The sequence below is a fragment of the Zalophus californianus genome, chromosome 11, assembly GCF_009762305.2.
Source record: "Zalophus californianus isolate mZalCal1 chromosome 11, mZalCal1.pri.v2, whole genome shotgun sequence".
In the NCBI taxonomy this organism is placed as follows: domain Eukaryota; kingdom Metazoa; phylum Chordata; class Mammalia; order Carnivora; family Otariidae; genus Zalophus; species Zalophus californianus.
Genome location: NC_045605.1, coordinates 88,589,983 through 88,608,525, shown reverse-complemented (window position 1 = coordinate 88,608,525; position 18,543 = coordinate 88,589,983). Strand labels below are relative to the sequence as shown.

The window sequence follows — 18,543 nt, the reverse complement described above, 5'->3', positions numbered from 1 at the left end:
TGTCAAAGAATTAATAAATGCCTAGACCGGGTCTTCTGAATCCTAAACTTGAATAGAACCCTTTCCATTACACTGGCCCTGCTCGCGACAAAGTGAGAAATATAAGGGTAGCACACTAAACTCATAAAACTAAATCCCATCAACCTAAAAAATTTTCCTTCACCCTGAGATCAGTCATGCCCTCCTTTGCCTGCCTATACAACGATGCAACGACTTAAGACAAGTCGTTGTCTTTTATTTACACAGGTTGGAGAAAGTCAGGGAAAGTGATTTTTTTTCTATCCCTTTACAAATAAATGCTTTTTAGGAGTTTTCAAACTTTATGAAGTGGAATAACATCTTCTGCACAGATCTGTAATAATCCAGGACTCACTCATTGGCACAAAGCATTAGAGCAACACAAGAACACACTTAAATTGTACATCTCTTTCACATTCCCTCATTTTTTTTTTTCAGGGCACTTCAGGGCATCCCTCATAAAAAAATTTAAAAAAAAAAAGGCTTGAAGTCAAAAAAGGAGATAAAGCGGTCTGAAAAATCCACTGTTCTAATCATTCTGATTGCTCTTTTCTACTCATACAGAGGGTTTATTCTAATCTAAAACTGAGTCCCCCAGACCAAAGGCAATAGTCTGCATATTGTTATATCAGCACTCTGTAAAGAGTAGTCAGTATTAGCTTACCAACTGACCTCTAACTATACAGTCTGTTTGATTGCTCAGGTGCCTTCACACATCTAGAGCATGTGAAACACAGCACACCGAAATAAGTAAGAATGACATATCAGATGAGGGACTCTGTCTCATTCATCTTATATTCCCAGATTTTAGCTCAATGCCTAAAATATAGCAGGAACATAGTCAATACTGACATGATCTCAACATTTGCAAGAAGAACTGCACCAACACTTTAATTGGGGACTAAGCCTAATACTCAGAAATTAGATGACTGGCTACAAGTACACAAAGCATAATTGATGGATAAGAGGAGGAAAATGTGGCACTTGATCCACAATCCCTTTTTTCTAATCAGCAATCCATACACTATAAAACCTAAGGCAAAGGCGGGCTAAGCCCAAAAAACACATGAAAATGGTATGATTCTTCTCTGTGCTAAAGAAGTAGTGGGCTTCAAGGAGAATGAGCTAACTGGTGCCACTTAAATCTATCTCATCTGGAGGGAATCCAAGTAGGGGGAAAAAAAAAGACACTAACAATCTCAAACTAGACAGACTGTGGTTTGATTTTCATATAAAGAAGATATGAGTTTGAGTGCGATAAAGTTTCCTGTTTGTATTCCTTTGGGTTTAGCTGACCATTTCAAAGAAAATATTATTGTTCTATGGCTGAAAGGTTCCAGATTTTGAAAGCCACCCAGATTTGAATACAGACCCATTCAACTGAATCAAAGGACGCAGTCTTAAGAACACCTCAGTTTCAAGCTACGTAATTTACTCTTTCTCTTCAAGTATAATAGTACATTTAACAATGACTAGTAAAAATAACGTCTCAAGTTAAAGTCAAATGCATACAAAACAACTGTGCACTCACTCAATATTGTTTTCATCAGCCACTTAAAGGTGACTGTGACCATCTTAAAAGTTTTCAGCCACTTAAAGGTGACCGTGACCATCTTAAAAGTTTATTTGGCCACTAGCAGTTTTCTGCTTACATTTCGTAAAAGTTCAAGATTCCATTTGCCTAAGAAAATTCACCTCTCTCATTTATATCCACACACGAAATATATATAACATATACATGCTCAAAACATATAAAGAGATTTGAAGAAAATTATTTATTTGTACACCAAATTAAAAAGCTCATATTTTATTTCACTGAGAAATAAACTTATTGCAACAAAATACTATGCATCAAAAACACTGCCAAAAATAAATTTAATGGTTATAACTCAAAATGTTGTAAATACATAAACACATTTTCTCTCCTTTATCCAATTACACCTGAACTACAGCAGGCACAGAAAACAAACGATTATCCATGGACCAAATATTCATGGGTAGAATATGAATTGTAACAACTGCAGTGGAACATTTACGCTTATATATCTAAAACAAAATAGCTTAATCAGCTCAAAATGCATCATAATTTGAGGGAGGAAATTTCCTTCCACCACTGAACCAGCAGATTTCTGTTTCCTAACTTGTCAATTTGTTCCCTAAATGTAGTGATTTAGTGATGACAAAAGGAATAGAGAAACAAATGAAAATTGCTTAATTACAATTTACAGGTGTTCCCCCAAAGAGAAAGAATAGGGTAATGCTGCTGGGGCTGTTTCTTCCACCGGGCTCTGCTAGATATGATTTCACTTGGTTCAACACTTTTTCCTCCTTCAGCCTTCCAGGTGATATTTGGTACTGTTTTGACAAAGAAGTCACATACATATGGCTACTGATATAAAACCAATATAAATCAATATAAAACCATGAACATTTTTCTTTTTTTTACTCTTCCCAGCAATTAAAAAAAAAAAAATGAAAAGCCTTGACAGGGCTTCCTTATTCTCTCCCTTGGGATGCCAGACTAATTAACGGGGGTTTTTTTAATGGCCTGGTTGCTTTCATTAGCAAGTCCTCCTAGGATGCCTCTTACAACTTTCTCTTGAGATTAACATCCCAATGGCCTATGTCTTAAGTCCAAGGAAGGTTAGTGCTATTTGCTGGGCTGTTTTCCACCTTGCACTTCACTGTTAAAACTTACATTTGCAAACGTGCTCCCAAGCTGCCTTTTTTTTCCCCTCAGTGTAGGTAACGGGAAAAAAAAGAAAAAGAAAAAGGAGTAACAGAAAGACACTGCAAATGGCCTGTGAAATAAAAACACCACTCAATATTCAGTAGGGAATTAAAGTGCCTGATAACAAGTGTGCCGAAAATGGAGCTGAGTGCCACCTGGAAGCAGAAAGCCGGGCCGTTCGTTTCCAGCTTCCTCTGGCAGGCAATCTGCCAGTTGCAAGGGTATCAAAACAACGTTAAGCCCACCGGTCTCCGTCTAATACTCGACTGAAAACAACCGCAAAAAGCTACACAGCAAGGATTATTTTTTGTTGCGGTATTTTCTTTTATGAGAGAAAGCTGTTTTTATGCTCCACTGACATTCCTTTCCTGCTCTGAGACTGGTGAGAGGGCTAGCTGCTTTCGCTATTCTTTTCTCTGCGGTATTTTTCGACAGCAGATCTTAAACGCATCCTTCAGATTGGGAAAAGACTCTCTGTACCCCTACGGAAGTTTAAAGATGTGCTTTTCTAACGTTCCAATTCAAAACAGCTTTGGGGACCAAAATGATATGTCAACTTCGGAAGTATGTTGTTTTATGCGCTGTCACCACTTTCATTTTTAATTACATTTTCTAGAAGTTGTCAAGTACGAGTAGTGCTATTCCTTTGGCTGAACTGACGACTCAAAACTTACCAGTCTGGAAGTGTAAAGCAAATCCAAGCCCAGGATTCTAAGCTCTTGACAGAACAGGCACTCAATAAGGAAAGAAGCAAAAGCCTCCTGAAACGAGAACCGTGTACCTTTGAACAAGTCCCTCAGCCTCTGTGGGCCTCGGCCTCTCCCAGGCAAGACATCTGCGACTCATCTTTGTTTTTTTTATTTTTAAAAGATTTTTTTTTAATTTTATTTATTTGACATAGAGACAGAGAGAGAGGGAACACAAGCAGGGGGAGTAGGAGAGGGAGAAGCAGGCTTCCAGCTAAGCAGGGAGCCTGATGCGGGGTTCGATCCCAGGATGCTGGGATCATGACCTGAGCTGGAGGCAGACGCTTAACCGTCTGAGCCACCCAGGCGCCCCATGCGACTCATCTTTGACTTTTTCTTCTCCCTCATCCTCTGTCACTCACAGGTTGCCAAGTGCCCTCAGGGTCTCATTAGCCTTCCCTGCTTTCTGTGTCCCCCTCCCCGGCCCTGGGCCATACCCCTACAGAGGTATTTCTGTTCAGGGTCCTGACTGTTTCTCCCCTCCTTTGCCTCTGACTTTCAAAAATGTCTGCTTCTCTGTGTAGGGGACTGCATTATCAGAATTGTAGTCTAAACCAGCAGTTCTCAAAACTACTGGTACATCCAAATTATTAGTTAAGAGCTTTATGAATGTAAAATTTCCTAGACCCCGCACTATAGAGCCTCTCTTTTAATAAGCCCAGGATAGTGTCTGGAAATCTTTAGTCTTATACAAGGTTGACATTATAAAAGTTTTTCTGATATTCAGCCAAGCTTAAGAACTACTGGTCTGCAGCAGTGCTCCCCAGTTGAAATATAACATAAGCCACAGATGTGGTTTTAAATTTTCAAGCAACCACATTTTCTAAAATTTTAGAAAGTGAAGTTAATTTTAATAACATATTTTCCTTAAGCCAATTTTCCAAGATATTGTCATTTCAGATGTAGATAAAAATAAAACTATTATTGAGATATTTTACGTTCTGTTCTCATACTAAGTCTTCAAAATCCTGTGCATATTTTGCACTTAGAGCTTATCTCAATTCAGATGTGAATTTTTAATCAGAAATACTTGCTTTGTATTTGTAGTAGTCACCACCTCTTCCATGAGGAATTTGTTCCAAGACCTTCAGTGGATGCCTGAAACCGCAGACAGTACCAAACACTATCTATACTGGTTTTTTCCAGTACACACATACCTATGATAAAGTTTGATTTATAAATTTAGGTACAGTAAGAGATTAACAAGAATAATAGCAAAGTAGAATAATTATAACAACATACTATAATAAAAGTTATGTGAATGTGGTCTCTCTAAAATATCTTACTATACCGTATTCAGCCTTTTTCTTCTTGTGATGATGTGAAATGATAAAATGCCTATTGGAAGAGAAGGAGTGATGTGAATGAGGCAGGAATTGTGATTTAGCATTGGCCTACTATGACCTTCTGATGATAATTCAGAAGGAAGACCATCTGCTTCCAAATCCTGGTTGACCACAGGTAACTGAAACCACGGAAAGTGAAACCACGAATGGTGGGGGTTGGGGGGGACTACTCTGTATTTCATAAAATTTACATTTGAAAAAACTGATTCACATACCCAAGTTGTCCCAAACACATTTAAAAGTTTTCCAATAACTGCAAAGATGGCGGAGGAGTAGGAGACCTGGATTTCATCTGGTTTCAGGAATTCAGCTGAATAGGGATCAAACCATTTTGAACACCTACGAACTCAACAGGAGATTGAAGAGAAGAATAGCAACAACTCTCTGAACAGAAAAGCGACCACTTACTGGAAGGTAGGATGTGCGGAGAAGTGAATCCGAGGTGATAATCATGAGGATAGACGGCGGGGGAGGGGACCTCCGTCGGCCGCTTCTGGCAAGTGATAGAGCCGCGGAGCACAAAATCGGAACTTTTAGAAGTCGGCTCCGCTGAGGGACGTCGCTCCAGTGGCTAAGCTGAGGGTGGAACCCTCGTGGGGCAGTGTGGTCTCAGGACCCTCGGGGTCACAGAAAGACCGGGGGTGCCTGAGTGCGGCAGAGCTCCCAGGGATCAGAGCAGGGAAGCCGGCTGCAGAGACGGAGCCAAGGCGCGGGCTCTCAGTTCGGGGTTGCCATAAACTGTGATCCGCGGCCCAGTCAGGCCACTGCTCCTCCAGCAGGGACCCAACAAGCAGCAGAGCTGGGGAGACTCCCCTTCCTCCCCCGGGAGGAGTGGCGAAGGAGCCCACCGCAGGGATCTGCTGAGTTTGGAGACTCCACACGGGGTTGGGTGCCAGAGATAGAAACACTCGGTCACAGGCCGGGTGAGCGTGGAGTGCGGCCGGAGACCGGGGACACAGGAGTGACTGACAGCTTTTCTCTGGGGGTGCACTGAGGAGCGGGGCCCCGAGTTCTCAGCTCCTCCGGGCAGAGAATGGGAGGCCACCATTTTCACTCTAGTCCTCCAAAGCTGTACCGAGAGCTTGCAGGGAACAAAAGCTCCTGAGAGCAAACCCGAGCAGATTGCTTAGCCCAGACAAACAAGGGCGGGGCAATTCCGCCTCTGGCAAAGACATTTGGGAACCACGGCAACAGGCCCCTCCCCCAGAAGATCAACACAACAGCCCGCAAGCCAAGACCAAGTTTACCGATCAAGGAGAACGGGAGAACTCCAGCGCTAGGGGAATACTGCACATAGAATTCATGGTTTTTTACCATGATTCATTAGTTTTTCAAAGTTAATATTTTTTTAGCTGGTTTTTTTTTGAATTTTTCTTTTTCCCTTTTTCAACCAACATCTTATCAATCCCTTTTTTTAAAAAAATATTTTTTATTTTTCATTTTTAGAGTCACACTTTATCCCTTCATAGTAATTACCCTTATTTTTGGCATATATATATAAGTTGTTCTCTCTTTAAAATTTTGAGATACAGTTTCTTCTAACAGATCAAAATATACCCTAAATCACTAGTGTACGGCTTTGTTCTAGTCTCCTGCCTGATCACATTCCTTCCCTTTTTTTTTCCTTTTCTTTTTTTTTAAATCTTCTTCTTTCTTTTTTCAAACAACTTCTCATCTTATCAATTCCTTTATAAAATCTTTTATAATTTTCATCTTTACAGTCATCTTCCATCCCTTCATTGTATCAAACCTTATTTTGTACATATATAAGTCTTTCTCCCTTTAAAATTTTAGGAGGCACATTCTTCTAACAGACCAAAATATGCCCAAAATCTAGTGTGTGGCACTGATCTATGCACTAGTCTGAACATATTTGATCATATTCTGTTTTTTTTGTTTTGTTCTGTTTTTGTTTGTTTTTCTCTTTTTTCTTTTTTTTTTCCTTTTTCTTTTTTCTTTCTTTCTCTTTCTTTTCCCCTGGTTTCAGGTCTTTTCTGATTTGTATAGAGTAGATTTGCTGGGGACGTTGTTAACCTGTTAGCATTTTGTTCTCTCATTAATCTATTCTCCTCTGGACAAAATGACAAGACGAGAAAAATCACCTCAGCAAAAAGAACAAGAAGTAGTACCGTCTGCCAGGGACCTACTCAATACGGACATTAGTACAATGTCGGACCTAGAGTTCAGAATCATGACTTTAAAGATACTAGCTGGGCTTGAAAAAAGCGTGGAAGTTATTAGAGAAACCCTTTCTGGAGAAATAAAAGAACTAAAATCTAACCAAGTCGAAATCAAAAAGGCTATTGATGAGATGCAATCAAAAATGGGGGCACTAACTGCTAGGATAAATGAGGCAGAAGAGAAAATCAGCGATATAGAAGACCAAATGATGGAAAATAAAGAGGCTGAGAAAAAGAGAGAGAAACAACTATAGGATCACGAGGGCAGAATTCGAGAGATAAGTGATACAATAAGACGAAACAACATTAGAATAATTGGGATCCCAGAAGAAGAAGAAAGAGAGAGAGGGGCAGAAGGTATATTGGAGCAAATTATAGCAGAGAACTTCCCTAATGTGGGGAAGGAAACAGGCATCAAAATCCAGGAGGCACAGAGAACCCCTCTCAAAATCAATAAAAATAGATGAACACCCCGACATCTAATAGTAAAACTTATGAGTCTCAGAGACAAAGAGAAAATCCTGAAAGCAGCTCGGGAGAAGAGATATGTAACCTACAATGGTAGAAACATTAGATTGGCAACAGACCTATCCACAGAGACCTGGCAGGCCAGAAAGGACTGGCATGATATCTTCAGAGCACTAAACGAGAAAAATATGCAGCCAAGAATACTATATCCAGCTAGGCTCTCATTGAAAATTGAAGGAGAGATAAAAAGCTTCCAGGACAAACAAAAACTAAAGGAATTTGCAAACACAAAACCAGCCCTCCAAGAAATATTGAAAGGGGTCCTCTAAGCAAAGAGAGACCCTAAAAGCAGCATAGATCAGAAAGGAACACAGACAATATACAGTAACAGTCACCTTACAGGCAATACAATAGCACTAAATTCATATCTTTCAACAGTTACCCTGAATGTAAATGGGCTAAATGCCTCAATCAAAAGACACAGGCTATCAGATTGGATTAAAAAACAAGACCCATCAATATGCTGTCTGCAAGAGACTCATTTTAGACCCAAAGACACCCCCAGATTGAAAGTGAGGGGGTGGAAAACCATTTACCATGCTAATGGACACCAAAAGAAAGCTGGGGTGGCAATCCTTATATCAGACAAATTAGATTTTAAAACAAAGACTGTAATAAGAGATGAAGAAGGACACTATATCCTACTTAAAGGGTCTATCCAACAAGATCTAACAACTGTAAATATCTATGCCCCTAACATGGGAGCAGCCAATTATATAAGGCAATTAATAACAAAAGCAAAGAAACACATTGACAACAATACAATAATAGTGGAGGACTTTAACACCCCCCTGACTGAAATGGACAGATCATCTAATCAAAAGATCAACAAGGAAATAAAGACTTTAAATGACACACTGGACCAAATGGACTTCACAGATACATTCAGAACATTCCATCCCAAAGCAATGGAATACACATTCTTCTCTAGTGCCCATGGAACATTCTCCAGAACTGATCACATCCTACGTCACAAATCAGGTCTCAACTGGTACCAAAATATTGGGATCATTCCCTGCATATTTTCAGACCACAATGCTTTGAAACTAGAACTCAATCACAAGAGGAAAGTCGGAAAGAACTCAAATACATGGAGGCTAAAGAGCATCCTGCTAAAGAATGAATGGGTCAACCAGGAAATTAAAGAAGAATTTAAAAAATTCATGGAAACCAATGAAAATGAAAACACAACTGTTCAAAATCTTTGGGATCAAAGGCAGTCCTGAGAGGAAAGTATACAGTAATACAAGCCTTTCTCAAGAAACAAGAAAGGTCTCAAATACACAACCTAACCCTACACCTAAAGCAGCTGGAGAAAGAACAGCAAATAAAGCCTAAACCCAGCAGGAGAAGAGAAATAATAAAGATCAGAGCAGAAATCAATGAAATAGAAACCAAAAGAACAGTAGAACAGATCAATGAACTTAGGAGCTGGTTCTTTGAAAGAATTAACAAGATTGATAAACTCCTGGCCAGACTTATCAAAAAGAAAAGAGAAATGACCCAAATCAACAAAATCATGAATGAAAGAGGAGAGATCACAACCAACACCAAAGAAATACAAACAATTATAAGAACATATTATGAGCAACTCTATGCCAGCAAATTAGATAACCTGGAAGAAATGGGTGCATTCCTAGAGAGGTATCAACTACCAAAATTAAACCAGGAAGAAATAGAAAACCTGAACAGACCTATAACCCCTAAGGAAATGGAAGCAGTCATCAAAAATCTCCCAACAAACAAAAGCCCAGGGCCAGACGGCTTCCCAGGGGAATTCTACCAAACATTTAAAGAAGAGTTAATACCTATTCTCCTGAAACTGTTCCAAAAAATAGAAATGGAAGGAAAACTTCCAAACTCGTTTTATGAGGCCACCATTACCTTGATCCCAAAACCAGACAAAGACCCCATCAAAAAGGAGAATCACAGACCAATATCCCTGATGAACATGGATGCAAAAATTCTCACCAAAATACTAGCCAATAGGATCCAACAGCACATTAAAAGGATTATTCACCATGACCAAGTCGGATTTATCCCTGGGCTGCAAGGTTGGTTCAACATCCGCAAATCAATCAACGTGATACAATACATTAACAAAAGAAAGAACAAGAACCATATGATTCTCTCAATAGATGCAGAAAAAGCATTTGACAAAGTACAGCATCCTTTCTTGATCGAAACTCTTCAGAGTATAGGGATAGAGGGTACATACCTCAATATCATAAAAGCCATCTATGAAAAACCTACAGCGAATATCATTCTCAATGGGGAAAAGCTGAGAGCTTTCCCCCTAAGGTCAGGAACGCAACAGGGATGTCCACTATCACCACTCCTATTCAACATAGTATTAGAAGTCCTAGCCACAGCAATCAGACAAAAAGAAATAAAAGGCATCCGAATTGGCAAAGAAGAAGTCAAACTCTCACTCTTTGCAGATGATATGATACTTTATGTGGAAAACCCAACAGACTCCACCCCAAAACTGCTGCTAGAACTCATTCAGGAATTCAGTAAAGTGGCAGGATATAAAATCAATGCACACAAATCAGTGGCATTCCTATACACCAACAACAAGACAGAAGAGAGACAAATCAAGGAGTCGATCCCATTTACAATTGCACCCAAAACCATAAGATACCTAGGAATAAATTTAACCAAAGAGGCAAAGGATCTGTACTCAGAAAACTATAAAATACTCATGAAAGAACCTGAAGAAGACACAAAGAAATGGAAAAATGTTCCATGCTCATGGATTGGAAGAACATTGTGAAGATGTCAATGCTACCTAGAGCAATCTACACATTCAATGCAATCCTCATCAAAATACCATCCACTTTTTTCAAAGAAATGGAACAAATAATCCTAAAATTTGTATGGAACCAGAAGAGATCCCGAATAGCCAGAGGAATATTGAAAAAGAAAAGCAAAGCTGGTGGCATCACAATTCCGGACTTCCAGCTGTATTACAAAGCTGTCATCATCAAGACAGTATGGTACTGGCACAAAAACAGACACATAGATCAATGGAACAGAATACAGAGCCCAGAAATGGACCCTCAACTCTGTGGTCAACTAATCTTTGACAAAACAGGAAAGACTGTCCAATGGAAAAAAGACAGTCTCTTCAACAAATGGTGTTGGGAAAATTGGACAGCCACATGCAGAAGAATGAAACTGGACCATTTCCTTACACCACACACAAAAATAGACTCCAAATGGTTGAAAGACCTAAACGGGAGACAGGAGTCCATCAAAATCCTAAAGGAGAACACAGGTAGCAACCTTTTCGACCTCAGCCGCAGCAACTTCTTCCTAGAAACATCACCAAAGGCAAGGGAAGCAAGGGCAAAAAGGAACTATTGGGATTTCATCAAGATAAAAAGCTTTTGCACAGCAAAAGAAACAGTCCACAAAACCAAAAGACAACCGACAGAATGGGAGAAAATATTTGCAAATGACGTATCAGATAAAGGGCTAGTATCTAAAATCTATAAAGAACTTATCAAACTCAACACCCAAAGAACAAATGATCCAATCAAGAAATGGGCAGAAGACATGAACAGACATTTTTCCAAAGAAGACATCCAAATGGCCAACAGACATGAAAAAGTGCTCAACATCGCTCAGCATCAGGGAAATCCAAATCAAAACCTCAATGAGATACCACCTCACACCAGTCAGAATGGCTAAAATTAACAAGTCAGGAAAGGACAGATGTTGGCGGGGATGCGGAGAAAGGGGAACCCTCCTACACCGTTGGTGGGAATGCAAGCTGGTGCAACCACTCTGGAAAACAGTATGGAGGTTCCTGAAACAGTTGAAAATAGAGCTACCATACGATCCAGCAATTGCACTACTGGGTATTTACCACAAAGATAACAAATGTAGGGATCTGAAGGGGTACGTGCACCCCAATGTTTATAGCAGCAATGTCCACAATAGCCAAACTGTGGAAAGAGCCAAGATGTCCATTGACAGATGAATGGATAAAGAAGATGTGGTATATATACACAATGGAATCTTATGCAGGCATCAAAAGGAATGAGATTTTACCATTTGCAACAACGTGGAGGGAACTGGAGGGTGTTATGCTGAGTGAAATAAGTCAATCAGAGAAAGACATGTATCATATGACCTCACTGATATGAGGAATTCTTAATCTCAGGAAACAAACTGAGGGTTGCTGGAGTGGTGGGGGGTGGGAGGGATGGGGTGGCTGGGTGATAGACACTGGGGAGGGTATGTGCTATGGTGAGCGCTGTGAATTGTGCAAGACTGTTGAATCACAGATCTGTACTTCTGAAACAAATAATGCAATATATGTTAAGAAAAAAAAAGAAGAAGAAGATAGCAGGAGGGGAAGAATGAAGGGGAGTAAGTCGGAGGGGGAGACGAACCATGAGAGATGATGGACTCTGAAAAACAAACTGAGGGTTCTAGAGGGGAGGGGGCTGGGGGGATGGGTTAGCCTGGTGATGGGTATTAAAGAGGGCACATTCTGCGTAGAGCACTGGATGTTATGCACAAACAATGAATCATGGAACACTACATCAAAAACTAATGATGTAATGTATGGTGATTAACATAATAAAAAATTTTTTTAAAAAAGTTTTCCAATAACTGAACTGAGTAGCAATATTTTTATTTAAGCTTAAACTAATTAAAATTAAGTGAAATTTAAAACTCAGTGGGCTGCACTAGCCACAAGTCAAGTACTCAACTGCCTGCCACATGGGCTAATGGCTCCAAATTGGACAATGCAGACCTAATGATCACATCATCTGGTAACTGTACATTCCTGAAATTTGCAATGGTGATAAAGCATTGGCGTAGTTCCTTAAAGAACTAAATGTGAATGAAGTAAAAAATATGGATTAAGCTCTCTTATGATTACATAAGATTACTAAAATCTAAGAAAAATTGAAACCTATGTAGAGGTTTTGAAACTCTAAGAGTTTGGAATAATCTCCACCACCAGTTTATAAAGCCACAGGCATTGGTTATTTGTCCTGAATGTTCTACCTCAGGGGGAATTTAATTCTTATATTAACAAGTATGAAGGGAGAGGGAGGTTGAGTTGATGGGATTTTTTTTCAAAGACATGTTGAACGAATAATAAAACACTAAAAGCACAAAGTATTGCAAATGAAATGAGAATAGCATAAAGAGAACTAGAAACGAACTCACACATCAAAATCAGAAACTAAAATCTTTGATCTAGATATAAGAAAACAGGTTAAAGTAGATAAATATAGCAGTGCATAGAAAGCTGTTATGTGGTAATATAAAAACCAGTAGAATCACTTGGGAACTGGATCTTACGTGTTTTAAGATTAAAAGAAAAGAATGAAAACCAAAGACTTATCTAACAGTTAATCATAAAATCACAGATTCTTTTTTTAAAAAAAGATTTCATTTATTTATTTGACAGAGAGAGACACAGCGAGAGAGGGAACACAAGCAGAGGGAGTAGGAGAGGGAGAAGCAGGCCCCACTGAGCAGGGAGCCCGCTGCGGGGCTTGATCCCAGCACCCTAGGATCATGACCCGATCCAAAGTCAGACACTCAATGACTGAGCCACCCAGGCGCCCCTCAGTAGATTCATTTCAATTTCTAAACTATTTTAAGTTAAACAGTTGGTAAAATGGGTAACTTTAATGAAAATTAATCGTGTAGCCTGAAGAACAAAATCAGAATAACAGTGTGTGTGTGTGTGTGTGTGTGTGTGTGTGTGTGTGTGTGTGTGTGTGTGTGTGTGTGTGTGTGTGTGTGAGAGAGAGAGAGAGAGAGAGAGAGAGATTGAGAATTGCGTATAACTACTATAACCACCCGCTAGAGTTTCTACTATATGTAACGAAATGGACTTGAAAAGATCGAATGTCCATTTCTAAGTCACTGGCTTCTTAAATATATAATTTCTGTGTGACAGCAATATGAGCAGTAACTAACACCCTAAAAAATGGGAGCAGATGGCTCCCAAATCAGATCATGTGGTAATCTTGGTGTGGAAGGAAATTAGAAATAACTCTCACCCTTACTAAAACAAGGTTACATTTCCATCTCCACCATATATTATTTTAAAGAATATATGTATTAGTACTAAAAAACAAATGGAAACATGATCCAAAGGACAATCAACAATGGAGGCATTTTTAACATCTTTCAATTTGGCTCTTATCTGTCAAAACTTCCTGCACTCTATTTTATTTATGTCTTAGGACCCAAGGCAAGTTTTGGTTCAGTGGCTACCACAGACTCACCGCAGACATCTTCTCCAATGGGTAGATTTTATTGCCCTCCCCAACCAAGTAGGGGCTGTATGGCCCTCCTATGAGCTCTCACAGAACTGTGCTTTCCTCCATTACAGTACTTATCATACGCTAGTAAGTTTTTGTTAACTTATTTATCTTTCCTCCTGGACTATGAGCTTGAAAACACAAGCTATATCTTATTTTTGGATCCTGATCACCTAAAACAATACACAGACCATTAGGAGACACAGAATTAATGAACGAATAAATGAATAAATCCATTAACAGAAAATCAAATATGTTTTCACATCTGTGTCTTTATAACTTAAGCATGATAGAAATATGTCAGACAAGGAGAGAAAAGCATGTTTTTCCTTTAGATGGATAGTTTAGAAAGACCTGTAAATTAATCACCTTCACAAAGAAACTGAAATGCCAAAGACTGAAACTTAGCCTCTTATCTTTACCCACAATAATATCAACAATATAATAACATCTTCACCAAATAATGAATAAAACCAAAATCTGCACACTGATTTTCTAATACAAATCTCATGACTTGATCTTACTCTCTTGAACTGATGACACTACTGAGAATTCAATTATAACTGTCTGTTTAAAACAAATAATTAATTTGTCTCTTTAAACATTTTGATAGAACATTGTATTTATTATCAAGTATGTATTTATTATCAAGTGTGTATCATGATTAAAAAAAACAGAGTTGCTTTAAAAAAAAACAGCAACAATTGATCAACATCAGTGTACTGGAGCGAGAATTTTGCTACAATATTTACAGTTTCCAACGATTTTCTAACAGTCTATAGCAGTGATGTGAATTTCTTTCAATCAGGCTGTAGTTTAATTTTTTCCAGGGAAATATTAATAGGAGTACTGACCCTTTTAACACTCTTGGAAAGAAAATGAATCCTATAAGCATTCTGGCATATAACTATTATAAAAATAAATAGAACAATCGATTGGGGAAATTTTAATAGACTTGAGAAACCAAACTCACTCAAGAAATGTACATGAGCATGCGTGGTGATAACCACTTTCACAGAGAGAAGATTCTATGCATCAGCAAAACAACTGAGCCCACCAAGACAAATGAAGGGCTGGAAAGAAGGGGAAAAATTTGAAGAAACAGCCTTCATGTCTTCTGTAAAACAGAGCTAACAACATTCACTTTGATCAGTTCTGGGGGCTATCACTCAATGCCTAGGCTGTCCCTAAGTGCTGTTTGGTTTTTCAGAAAGTACTTAAATGTTTCAGGAGGGGGAGGGGGGACCCAAGGATGCTTACTGATTTAAGACACATTTTTTGCACTCACAGTTCTTTGTGCTTTAAGAGGAATTTTTTCAGGTCATTAGTTTATAATGTGAACTGGCGCCTAGGGATATTTTGAAAGGAGAAAAAAAAAGTGTGCTTGGACATGCAGTTTATGTGACTTGCATTATCATTTCAGCTCAATTTGGGGCCCAACACTGAACTCGCAATGAAGTCATCACATCTGCAACAGTTTCTTTCTCAGCATGCAGTGACCTTACAGAAATCTGAAAACAGAATATCCCCCTTACCCTCAAAAAAACCTATCAGAACCTCTTTAAAATATCCAAGTGCTTGCAAGAAGTTCTTACTTTTTCAGAGTATGCAAACAAAGTCAGCTTTACAAGTAATTTCCAAAATAATCTGGATTATCAAAATGCCAGAATGTATTAATCCTGCTAGTTTTAGCCTTGTTTCCAGCACCCCACCCCAACCATTCACACTGCTCTGTTACGTACAGAGAGCATGGAACAAAATCATTAGGCTCAGAGAAGGCAAACATCTTCCCAAACCCAAGTTCATAGACCAAAAGATGATTTGGTCATTAATCAAGATTAATTTGATCCACATATCCTGTCAAAATAGATCATTCACAGCCCCAAAGTAAACTAGCTATTTCCATTTTAATGGAAATATTAAATATTTTTCCATTAAATATTTCCACTAAATATTTTTCCATTAAGTGTAAACAAAAACACTGAGTGGCTCAGACAGTTAAGCATCTGCCTTCGGCTCGGGTCATGATCCCGGGAACCTGGGATTGAGCCCCTCATCGGGCTCCCTGCTCAGCTGGGAGTCTGTTTCTCCCTCTCCCTCTGCCTCTGCCTGCCACTCCCCGCTACTTGTACTCTCTCTGTCAAATAAAAAATTAAAAATCTTTAAAAAAAAAAAACAAGTCTAAACAAAAACAGTCCACAGTTTAAAAGTGTAAACAAAACAAATATCGATATTCCAACTATCTTGCAAGAGAAACAGGGTAGAATCACTTTTCCTTTTCTTCATTCTAAATACCCTTATTACACATTTGTTAAGGACACATGAGTCATGACTTAAAATCATGAAGTCAAGTATCTTGACAAGTGTCATCACCCCGGGAGATTATGAAACTCCCTGTTCTTAATTGGGTACACATTAGAACCACCAGAGGAATTTTTACAAAATATGGACTCCTGGGCCCCAGCTAAGATTCAGAGGGGGGCCCCAGAATCACCATGCTCTAAAATACCCTCCATGAGTCCAAAGTGCAGTAAGGTGGAGAACCAACTGCCTCACAAATGTGGATCAATGACCCACAAAGGACCAAATTGAGAGCAAGCCAGCGGCAGGCCATCTGAAGCAGAACCCAGAACAAAGATTACAAACTCAAATGCCTACAGGAGCCACTTGGGTGAATGAAGCAGGCAAGGTATATGCACACATTTTTAGAATGTGTGAGTGCCATACGGTGTGACAAACAGGGGGCTCACAGGGCAAGGGCTCCCGAGCTCTAGCTGCTATTGCCATCAGGGAAATAAGAAGTAACAGGTCTTCTCTCTTAATCAGAAGAAAAAAAAAAGTCAATATTTTTATGTAAAATTTCCCAACTTTTAAATGTTGGCTCAATTGAAAAAACACATGACACATAACGAAACACACAACATGGGCCTGGCCTTTAGGCTTTATAGTTTATCACTTCCATCTGAAGGGTTGTTTTCATTCTACAGAAATTCTAGCATCATCGTCATAACAATGACAACAACACAATACCTAGCATTCATTAAGTATTTATGTGTTAGCCACTATGCTCAGAGTTTGACTTGGATTACCTCAATTAACCTTCATCAACCTTTAAGGTACTATTATTACTCCCCTTTACTCAAACCCCTCCCCCAAGACCACCTACCCCAAAAAGTGGCAATGGCAGGATCCAAATGGATGCAGTGAGACTCCATAGCCTATACTATGCTATATTTCTTGAAAGTTTTAAATATGCTTTAAAAAACCTCCACTCTTTGCATTTACAGTTCTTCAAAAATAAAAGAATTATACAAAATGGTTTCTCAGGTCACTTTTAATTCTCAAAAGCAATGGCTCTGACTCCATAATACAACTCTTGGTCATATAAAAATGTTGGTATTTACATGCGTTGGTCTCGAACACCTGATTAGCTGATCAAAAGAAAGAAATGAATGGATGCTTATTGCACAGTCTTTTTGAAAAGGCAGCAAAGACATAAAATCATAATAAAATTCTTTATCTCTACTGCTGTAGAAAGTTTACTTCTCCATTTTACCTTTTGAAAGATGAGTAAAAGTGCTCAGAAATTCTTCATATGTTTGTTCATGGCAATTAACAAACTTATCCAAGACTTCTTCAATTAACTGATCTTCATCCATGATCTCCAATTCTGATATTTGGGCAGGCATTCCTATTCAGGAGGCCACTTTATCTAAGAGACAAAGAAAAACAGGAGCTAGGGAGAGTTGTGCAATGCCAGCCTCCTTGAAAATGCTGCAGAAATCTGCAGAAATTCAGTCTTTCAAGGTGAGATGGGCTTCAAAGGGTATGTCAAGCACCCATCCAATGACAATGATAATAGCTAATATATTTTTTTAAAGATTTTATTTACTTATTTGACAGAGAGAGACACAGCAAGAGAGGCAACACAAGCAGGGGGAGTGGGAGAGGGAGAAGCAGACTTCCCGCAGAGCAGGGAGCCCGATGCGGGGCTCGATCCCAGGACACTGGGATCATGACCTGAGCCGAAGGCAGCCGCTTAACAACTGAGCCACCCAGGCGCCCCGATAATAGCTAATATTTATCAGCTACTTATTTGGCACTTACTATGTATCAAGGGCTGTTCTGAGCATGCTAATGTTAACTTCATAACAATCTGAGCTCAGGTCAGAGCGCTAGTTGGTACAAGTAACAGGTTCTAGAGCCGGATCCTTAGAACCCATGCCCTTAAGCACTTCACTATGTTTTTCACTCTATCCATTGCATGACACTCTGCCCCCACCATGTACTATTGTAGCCAAACAATTGACTTGTCTGTGCTTAAGTATATACAGGGACTAGGAACTCCGAACATTCCAAAGAAACCTTTGGACAGCTCTATCCAAGACCTCTTTTAAATAGCTCTACCTGTACACTTCCCCAACTGGTCCCTGAGCCCCTGAGATCATACTGAATCATTTCAATCCTTCGTATACAGGACATCTTTCCAAATATTTGAACAAGCCTATGCTGTCCCGTCTCAATTTTATTTCACTCACTTAAATTTCTTTTACAAAACCCAGCTCAGAATTCAGTTTCTCTCTGAAGGCTTCAGCCTTCCATCTCCCATCACCACAGGGAGCTGACTGTAATTTCTCTGTGCTGCCCCTTGTACTGTGGTTACTGTCCCACCTAACAGATTGTACTGGAAAT

At 39.2% G+C, this 18,543-nt stretch overlaps 1 protein-coding gene across 4 annotated transcripts in view; it reads right to left on the bottom strand.

The window, feature by feature from the left end:
• The window catches only part of IFTAP (intraflagellar transport associated protein), a 68,590-nt gene that overhangs the window by 34,471 nt on the left and 15,576 nt on the right, over nt 1–18,543 (bottom strand). For 3 of the 4 annotated variants that reach the window (XM_027581392.1, XM_027581395.1, XM_027581393.1), the window contains exon 2: nt 17,408–17,563. The exons of the other annotated variant lie outside the window; for it this stretch is intronic. In XM_027581392.1, the coding sequence (XP_027437193.1) occupies nt 17,408–17,540 (133 nt within the window). In that variant the 5' untranslated portion in view covers nt 17,541–17,563. The remainder of the gene's footprint in view (nt 1–17,407; nt 17,564–18,543) is intronic. 4 annotated transcript variants of the gene reach the window in all.